At 67.2% G+C, this 9,224-nt stretch overlaps 1 protein-coding gene across 2 annotated transcripts in view; it reads right to left on the bottom strand.

Moving 5' to 3' along the window:
* Positions 1 to 3,966: 3,966 nt before the first annotated feature.
* Positions 3,967 to 9,224, bottom strand: part of UROD (uroporphyrinogen decarboxylase) — an 11,504-nt gene continuing 6,246 nt past the window's right edge. For both annotated transcript variants that reach the window (XM_065553713.1, XM_065553714.1), the window contains exons 4-10: positions 8,514 to 8,576; positions 8,210 to 8,407; positions 7,621 to 7,782; positions 7,088 to 7,225; positions 5,410 to 5,510; positions 4,697 to 4,763; positions 3,967 to 4,278 (exon numbers count right to left, since the gene is read on the bottom strand). In XM_065553713.1, the coding sequence (XP_065409785.1) occupies positions 4,114 to 4,278; positions 4,697 to 4,763; positions 5,410 to 5,510; positions 7,088 to 7,225; positions 7,621 to 7,782; positions 8,210 to 8,407; positions 8,514 to 8,576 (894 nt within the window). In that variant the 3' untranslated portion in view covers positions 3,967 to 4,113. The remainder of the gene's footprint in view (positions 4,279 to 4,696; positions 4,764 to 5,409; positions 5,511 to 7,087; positions 7,226 to 7,620; positions 7,783 to 8,209; positions 8,408 to 8,513; positions 8,577 to 9,224) is intronic.

The raw sequence follows: 9,224 nt of genomic DNA, 5'->3' as shown, positions 1-9,224 counted from the left end.
AGTTGGCAGACACACTGCTCTGAGCGGCATGATAAGGGGGCAGGGAGTGGGGGGGTTGGATAAGGGACAGGGAGTCCTAGGGGGCAATCAGGGGACGGGGTGGTTGGATGGGGCGGCGGTTCAGGGGGGGCGGTCGGGATGGGGAGCGGGGGGGTTGGATGGGGCAGACATTCTGGGGGGGCGGACAGGAGGGTTTGGGGGAGCAGTCTGGATGGGGAGTGGGGGGGTTGGATGGGGCAGATGTTCTGGGGGGCGATCAGGAGATGGGGTAAGGGGGTTGGATAGATTGGAGGTTCTGGGGGGTGGTCAGGGGATGGAGAACAGGAGGGTTGGGGAGGGCAGGGGTTCAGGGGGGCAGTCAGGGGATTGGGAACAGGGGGGTTGGATGGGGGTGGGGGCCAGGCTGTTTCAGAACCTTGATGTGGCCCTCGGGATAAAAAGTTTGCGGCCCCCCCCCAATAACCGTTAATTTCTCCCCCCACCCTTTGGGGTGCAGTGACGTGCCAATATTCCCACTTCACAGCTGGGGCGCTGAGGCCCACCGAGATCACGGCCCTGATTCAGCAAAGCACTTGCTTTGGGCCCGTTAATGTCAGTGAGACGGAGGGACGTGCTCCGGGTTTTGCTGCATCGGGGCCAAAGCCACGTGCCCACGCTCAGGCGCCGTCTGCGGCGGAGCTGGGTGCAGGGCCGGGCTAGGCTCAAGTCCGGATATCCTCGGTTCCCCCTGGAGCCAGGGGAGCCGGTGCAGGCTGCAGGTCCCTGCGCAGGAAGCTGTGCTAGGTCCAGCCCTGTTGGTCATTCGGGCAGTTTTCTTCACGAGCTTCCCAACGATTTCCTGCCCGTTGGCCCCTGGAGCTCAGCAGCGCGGAACAGCCTCCCTCAGGGCAGGCTGGGGGGAGCCTGGTCCGAGCCAGCACCACCGTAATCGCCGCCCTGACCACTGCGGGGAGATGCCCTGGCCTCTCCTCCCCTCCTGGCCAGCAGCTCGGACCCTGCTCTGCTGGGCGCCCCAGCATGAGGAGCGGGGAAGGGCTGCCAGGGAGCCGGAGGAGCAGGTCCTACTCCTGGCCGGGGTGGGGGGGACACGGAAGGAACATGCCCTGTCTGCGCTGCAGCTCTGGGGCACCCTCCCTCTCCTCTCTCCTCCTGGCGAGTTCTCCCATCCAGCAGCAGCCCCACCCTGACACCAACCGCCCACCTGCTCATGGGGGCCGAGGCTGTTAATCCTAGACCAGGGCAAGCTGGGCCCCGCCCCCGCCCGCCTGCCAGGACCTCAACCAGCGCAGCAGGGGGGAGCCCAGGGCTGCTGGGGGAGGCACCAGGATCCCGCCCATCCTGGCATCTCCACGGGGTTTCAGCCGCTGAGAGGCCCAGCTGTGGCGACGCTCCCCGCTCTGGAGCTGGAGGGGCCGGCGTGTCGGCCCTGGCAAGGAGAGCCTGGGAGACGGGAGCCGTCCGCTGGGAGAGGGCGGCTCTCGAACCAAGCCGGCCTTCGGGCCACCTCCCTGCGTCCAGAGCAGGGATCCTGCAGGAGGGGCTCTGAGCGGCCACCGCGCCCTGCGGCACAAGGGGAACCTCGCCGGCCAGGAAGGAATCCAGTGAGAATATTCCTGCTGCTGCCCTGGAATGGGGTGAGGAAGGCTGGGACTGAGGGGGGGCAGGACTGGGCTAGCAGGGGGCTGCGGGTCAGGCTTGAGGGGCACCAGCAGAGCTGGGGGAGGCCGGGGCTGGGCTAGCAGGGGCTGTAAATCGGGAATGAGGGGTCCCAGCAGAGCTGGGGGAACCAGGGCTGTGGGTCGGGAGTGAGAGCTGCTGGGGGAGGCCAGGGCTGGGCTAGCAGGGGCTGTGGGTCGGGAGTGAGGGGTGCCAGCGGAGCTGGGGATGGGGGCAGCGAGGAGTGCCGGCGGCGCCCGGGGGGGCGGGCTGGGCTCGAGGGACGTTGGCAGAGGGCTGGGCGAGCCGGGGGCGATGAGGCAGAGAACTGGGGGTAGGAGAGCACCGTGACTGCACGCCATGTCGGCCCCGCTCCGTAGCCCCCTGGATTCCCGCTCTCTGGGCCAGGGCTGGGGGTTCCCGAGGCCAGCGGCAGCCAGAACCACAAGTGGCTCCACTGTTGAGCATGGTCCCTGCAGGGGGGTCCCTGGTGAGCGCTAACTGGGGCCCTGCCAGCACCCTGGAGCCATGCGGCATCTCTGCTGGGGGTGGGTCACTGGGCCGGGCCGCCCTGGCTCTGAACGGCCGCCAGCCAGAGCGTGGGTCCCTCTGGACGGGGCGGGCTCTGTGGCGTGGGGCACTGGGGGGGGGCAGGAGATCCCCATCCTTGCGAACAGACCAGGGCCCCAAACGGGGGTGGGTGGGGAGTTGTTGGCTTGTGGAGACGGTGGCGAGGAGCTGTGGGGCTCGGCCGTTCAGCCAGGCACGTGCTCCGACTGCTGGGGCTGGATTCGCTCCCAGGCCGGCCCTGGGGCCAGGCGACTTTCCAGGTCAATCCATTCGCCCCCTGGCTGCGGGTCTCCCTGTGGGCAGCGGCCCTGGGGCTGTCTCCTGGTGAGAGTCCAGGCTGGCCACCTGGTGAGTCCCAGAACCAGCCCGGGCAAAGGGACCCAGGGAGTAACTCCCTTCTGCCCCGCCTGCAGCGCTGGGCCTGGCTAGGCCGTGGGCAGAGCACCCGGTCTGGAGAGCGTCTGCCAACGAGCCGAAAGCCCTGTCCACGGCCACACCTCCCTGCCCCTCTTCCTGCCTCAGTTTCCCCGTCTGTCAAACAGGTCATGCTGCCTCCAAGGGACTACGGTGGCTAAATAAATTCACTCACCTTTGTCCCCCTCTAGCAGCTTCCATTCAAGAATCCCCCACCGCTAAAGGAATTATCTGGCCAGCTGTCTGGCACCTCCAGGCACCCAGTTAGCTCAGCACCCAATTAATCCTTCCACGGGTGGGGGGAGAGAGGTCAGCGCTGTTATTCCCCTATGGCCGGGGAAACTGAGGCACATAGCGGGGCAGGGCGGTATCCCAGCGAGTGTTTGTGTGCGGTGAAGGCTCTTTCTTATTCCAGCTGGAACGACTGCGCCCGGCGCCCCTGCCTGGCTGGAGCAATGAGGGCTAGGCTGGCATCTCCTTGGGTACGATGCCCCCGTTCTCAGTCTCCATTGCAGTCCCAGGGCACGACCCTAAAGCTGGGGGGGCGTGGTGCCCCCCTTGGGGCCGAAGGGGAGATAGTCCAGGCACCTCGGGGAGCGAGCGTAGAACTGGCTGGGCGTCGCTGGCGGGAGACGGGCACCTCGAGGAGGGGGTTATGCTGGGTGGGCGAAGGGGCTCGGGGAACGAGCGCAGGGCTCCTGGGACAAGGGGGAGCTGTGGCAGGCGGGCAGACCTCAGGAAAGGTGCCCCAGGAGGCCAGGCTGAGCATGTTGGAAGGGGGGGGCAGCCCCATTGGTCAGGGGCCCAGACTGGAAACCCCGGGGGGGGGCAGCTTCCCAGGCTGCTGTGGGCCATGCAATCCCCTCAGCCCTTTGCGCTGAGCAGGGGGAGGCCTGGCCAGCCCAGGGGTGGGGCAGCTGGGGCAGAAGGGGCTGTGTGGCCCCCTTGCAGGGCCACCTAGCAGCCCCCCAGCTCCCACATCCAGCCCGAGGCAGGGGGTGATGGAACCGGCTGCTGTACCAGGCTCTGCAGAGCTGCCACTTGGATCATCTCTGCCAGGGGGCTGGGCTCCCGTGTCGGGCAGGGGTAACATGGCCACGGGTCTCCCCCAGCCCAGGCAGTGCCCTACCCGCTGGGGCAGCCTCCCCGAGGGAGCAGGGCAGGCGTGTTGCCAGGGCCCGCTGGATTCCCTGCCATGAGAATTGGGCATGGTAATGCCAGCCCAGTGCGCCAGCTTCCGCCTCTGCCTGATCACGAGGTGGCACCGCTCCTGGCTGAGGCTGGCAGCCCCCAGCCAGGCCCCCCTGCCCCACATCAGACTCTGCGTCAGGAAACAAAGAGCTTTAATTCAGTCCCCAGCCAGCCAGGCCGAGACCCCCACGCCCAGACAGCAGAGCCGCCGGCCTGTGCCCCTGCTGCCGCTCCCTGGGCTGGCACCGCGCAGTCCTCTCGCCGGCGGGGTCCCGGGCGGGCTCAGTCAGGCGTGCGGAGGTGGCGGGAGTGCGTGTGCACAGCTTCCACGAAAGCGCCCACGTGCTCAGGGCTCATGTCGGGGTACAGCCCGTGGCCCAGGTTGGCGATGTGGCGCTGGGTCCCGAACCCCTCGAGCATCCTCTTCACCAGCTCCCCGATCTTCTCCTGCCAACCCAGGACACCCGCCGTGAGCCCGGTGCCCAGGGTGCTCACCCACTGGCAGCCCAGGGCCCTGGTCCCCTCGCCAAGGCTCTGTGTGTGCCACCTGCAGGCATGCTCACGGTGCAGCCTGGGAGCTGGGGCCCTGGGGTGGGGAGAGAGAATCCATGGCTACGGCCATGGCGGGTGGCGCCAGACATGTGGGCAGAGACACGTGGGCAGAGACTCACCCTTCTCTTGGACTCAGCCCCAGAAGCCCGGGTGACTCTCACTCCCCTTCCCCAAGCGCCTGGGAGTTGGGCACTGGCTCCATTGTGCATCTGGGGAAACTGAGGCAGCGGACATGCTTTGCCACAAAGGGAGATGGTGACGGTCCTGGGATTCACACCCAGGGTTGCCAGCTCCTGGCCGGCCGCCCCCTTACCTTGGGTGCATACAGGGCGCAGGGATCCAGGTTCCCTTGGAGGGTAACGCGGTGGCCCGTCCGCTCTCTGGAACGGAAAGGAAGCAGGTAAGTCTCTGCGCCTGGCTCAGAGATAGCGCCACTTCCCGGCCCACCCCACGCCCCAGCCCAGGCCTGTCTGTGCCCCAGTCCGGTCCCTGGTGGGCCACAGGCCTTCCAAAGCTCTACCTCCTTCCCCGGTGGCAGGGCTCATAGATCGGGTCCTAGCGCCCAGGGCTGGCACAACACGCCCCTCCAGCTAGCTGACGTGCCTGGCACGGGCCCTTCTCAGGGAGCTCGGGGGCGGCTGGGACGCAGCCCCTGGGGGGGGAATGCCTCTCCTCTCCCTGCTCCAGCCCAGCTCCCCTGAGCTGGGGCGACGGGCACCGCTGGGCCCTGTGTGTGCCAGCAAAGGGAGGGGCCGAGGCTCCTGGGGCGGGCAGGCCCATGGAGTCACCAGGCGGTGGCAGAGCCAGGGTCCCCTCGGAGTGGATGGCGGGCGGGACGGTGTCCCAGCCCCCGGGCCGGGTGGGGCGGAGGAGGGGTGACTCTAGGGCCTCGGCATCACGCCCAGGACAATGGGGCTGCAGGATTGAGGGCACCAGATGCTCCCCAGCTGGCAGCCTGGCCCTGCCGTCCAGCTCCCAGCCCAATGCCGGCTCCGGGGCTGAGTCTGCACCCCCTGGCTGTCTTACCGCGCCGCCTGGGGCTGGATGGTCCAATCCAGGCCGATCACCTCGTAGCCAGCCTGGGCCAGCTCCTCCAGCGCGTAGTGCGCGTCCTTGGCGAAGACGATCTGCGAGGGGGAGAGATGCGGGCGAGGGGCTCAGCCACCGGGCGGCGCCAGCCTCTGCCCTGAGCCGCGTGGAATGGGACGCGGCTCCAGCCTCTGCCCATGAGCGGCGGTGGCAGAGCGAGAACTCCCCCTCCCTACGCCATCCTGGGGCCTGTGACCCGGAGTCCCTCTGCACATTCACCACAGCCCTCGTGGGGGGGCTGTCATTCCCCTGGGGAAACTGAGGCACACCAGGGAAACAGCCAGCGCTGTCTCCAGGTCCTTCCCCTCTGGCTGGCCCGGACCATGCCAGCTCAGCACTCTGCCTTTGGCCGCGGCGGCTGCTTCCTCCGGCACGTGTCGTCAGGCTGGTGCTGACGGCCTGGGGCACCTTTCCAGGGGCAGGGTGGCTGTGGGGCCGCTGGGGCTAGTGAATGGGGTACGTGTCCCGGAGCCCTGGGTTACGGCACACGCAGTGTCCTGCTGCCCTGCTCAGAGGGGCGCCCTGCTGGGATGTAAAAGCTCCCGCAGGCCGGGGCAGACGGCTGCTGTCCCTGGTCTAGGTCCCTGCTCTCCAACCCAGCCGGCTTCTCCCAGCCACAGCCCTGCTGCCTCCTGGCCGGACTTTAGGGGCAGGAGCGGAGCCCTTTGGCCTTTCCCCCTCCCGCTCCCTGAGCCTACCGGGGCCCGGGCTCCTCGTAGACACCTGCCCTCAGCCAGTGGGGCCGCCCCCTGCCCCCCCTGGGCACTCTCAGCAGCAGGGGGCGGCTGCGGGAAGCTGTCGGGTCGTGAGGTGTCTCCCCAGCATGCTGGCCCTGGTGGGGCTGGGAGTCGGTCAGCCTTCCCCTTGGGGCCAGGGACGTGCTGGCGGGCACACGGGTTGCTGGATCTCAGCCAGATGGGCTGGGACGGACTCGGCTCCTGCCCGTGCCCAGCGCCGCAGTGGGGTGCCTGGGGGGCTCAGGAGGCCAGGGGCTTGCTGTGCCGAGGGGCCGGGCTGTGGCCTGGGGGCCCTGGAGCCCTGGGGCAGCTCCTCCGGCAGTAGTGGGCTGGGCAGTCGCTGCCTTGGCCCGGTGCTTTGCCGTGAGGCTGCCCTGCGGAGGGAGGGCCCCGTCTGCAGTGGGCCAGGGAGGAGACCTAGGTGGGCTCTGGCCCCTCACCCACACGCTGCTGCCCCACTAGGTGCATGGGGCGGGGGGGGGGGTCTGGGTTTAACCCCTTCCTGTGTAGCCTGCAGCACCAGCCAAGACGCAGTGCTCCGGGGCCGGGCAGTCCTGGCCCTCCTCTCCGGGGGGGGGAAGCAGCAGCCCCCACGCCCAGCCCCCACCACCACTGAGGAGCCTCCCGGGTTGGGAGCGCTTGCTGAGCGTAGACCAGCTGCCCGACGCTGGGGAACCTGCTCCAGGGACCCACCTGGCAGAGGGCGCTAAGGGACAGAGCTCTGGCTGGCTCGCCCCATTAAGGGGTGGGGCCAAAGGGAAGCCCCTCCCACTTGCCTCAGTCGCATTCAGTGGCGAGCTGCAGGCTGGGGCAGCTGGAGGCGAGGCCCTGAAACCCCCTCGATGGCAGTGCCCCGGCAGGCCCAGCACCCTCCTTACCATTGGCACCAGGGGCAGCGCTTCTGCCTGCAGCTTGTTCTTCACGTGCTTGGCAATGGCCCGGATGTAGGGCAGGGCAAACTCCCGGAACTGCTCGGGGCCCAGGTGCCCGGCGTGGGACTCAAACAGCTGGAGAGCCTTCCGGAGCCAACGGGACAGCGGGTTAGAGCCCCCGGCTCCCAGCGCCCCAGTCCAGAATGGGACCCCCAGTCCCCAGCGCCCCCAGCCCAGAATGGGCCCCCCTTCTCCCAGTCCAGAATGGGGCCCCCACTCCCCAGCGCCCCAGCCCAGAATGGGCCCCCCTTCTCCCAGTCCAGAATGGGGCCCCATCCCCCAGTCCCACCGGTCTAAACCCCTAGTGGATACATAGCAGTAAGCCCTGCCCCCCCCCAGGCTGTGCATTTCCAGGTGAGGAGTGCCACAAGGTACCGTGAACCTCAGTAACCCACTGCCACGCCCCGTTGGCAGGTCTCTTTCCACGAGGCTGCCCGAGGGTCCCCCAGCTCTCCCTCCCCCCCCCGGACAAGGCACACCTGAGCGCCGGCTGCCACCTGGCCCACCAGGTACTCCACGATGACGTCCCGCAGCAGCTGCAGCAGGCGGTGGCTGGCCTCGGGGTGCCGGTACAGCCAGCGCTTGGCCTTGGCCATGGTGTTGGAGCCGCCGCCTTCAATCATGTAGGACATGAGGGTCCACTGGGCGAGGAAGGCGAGTCGGCCGGGCATGAAGAGTGAGTAAGAGAGCGGGTCCCGCCCGGCCCCCCCAACACCCGAGGGGCTCACGGACCCGCCGGGGGCCTAGCTGGGGCTCTCCCTCCCCGCCACAGCCAGTCGCCCCTCGCACGAGGGCTGGCCCGAGACGGAGGAAGCACCGTCTGGGCTGGAACGCACCCGGGGGACGGCACCGGCTGGATCTGCCTCTGAGCCAACGCCCCCCGCGCTAAAGGCAGGGTCATTTCCAGTCCCTCAGGAGCTGCGGCACGGGACCAGTCAGCCCCTTGTGCTCCCCGCCTGCCCAGGGTTTCCTCCAGCACGACCCCCGAGGGGGGGAGGCAGCTGGAGCCCAGTGGGGTGCGCGCCTGGCTTCTCATGCACCAGAGGGGAGGGCTGGAGTGGTTCTTACCGGCGCCCCGGAGAAGCCGATCAGGGGCACTTTGCCCTCCAGGCTGTGCCGGGTCAGCGTGATGGCCTGGAAGACGTAGCCCAGCTCCTCCGACACGTCCACCTTCTGCCGCAGCTTCAGCAGGTCCTCCACCTCCTTGAGGGGCTCTGGGAAAGTGGGCCCTTTGCCGGGCACCATCACCACCTCCATGCCCAGCGCCTTGGGGGAGAACACGGGACGGGTGAAGGAGCGGGCGCCCACCAGCCCCCAAGGGGATCCGGCCCCCCAGCCCGGGGGCAGCAATGCAGATCTTCGCCTCCCTTACCTGGGGCACCACCAAGATGTCAGAGAAGATGATGGCAGCATCCAGGGGAAATCGCCTCAGCGGCTGCAGGGAACAGAGTCAGCGTCAGCGCTGGACGCACACGGAGCTCACGGGCTTTTCGGCCAGACGGGACCATCGTGATCGTCTAGTCTGACCTGCTGCACATTGCAGGCCACAGAACCTCACCTGCCCACCCCAATCTCTGCCTGAGCTATGGACGTCCTCAAATCATGATTTAAAGACTTCAAGTTACAGAGAATCCACCAGTTACACTGGTTTAAACCTGCAAGTGACCCCATGCTGCAGAGGAAGGCGAAAACCCGCCAGGGTCTCTGCCAATCTGACCTGGGGGAAAATTTCTTCCCGACCCCAAATATGGTGATCAGTTAGACCCTGAGCATATGGGCAAGACCCAGCAGCCAGACACTTGGGAAAGAATTCTCTGTAGTAACACAGAGCCCTCCCCATCTAGTGTCCCATCACCAGCCATTGGAGATATTTGCTGCTAGCAGTCGCAGATCGGTGACATGCCATTGTAGGAAGTGTCATCATACCATCCCCTCCATAAACTTATCAAGCTCAGTCTTGAAGCCAGTTAGGTTTCCCCCCTCCCCCCACACCACCACTGCTCCCCTTGAAAGGCTGTCCCAGAACTTCACTCCTTTGATAGTTAAAAAAACTTCGTCTCATTTCAAGGCTAAACTTGTTGAT

This window comes from Chrysemys picta, chromosome 8 (assembly GCF_011386835.1).
Source record: "Chrysemys picta bellii isolate R12L10 chromosome 8, ASM1138683v2, whole genome shotgun sequence".
Classification (NCBI taxonomy): Eukaryota; Metazoa; Chordata; order Testudines; family Emydidae; genus Chrysemys; species Chrysemys picta.
Note: the sequence above shows the minus strand (reverse complement) of the source record. Positions and strands in the feature narration are given on the sequence as shown.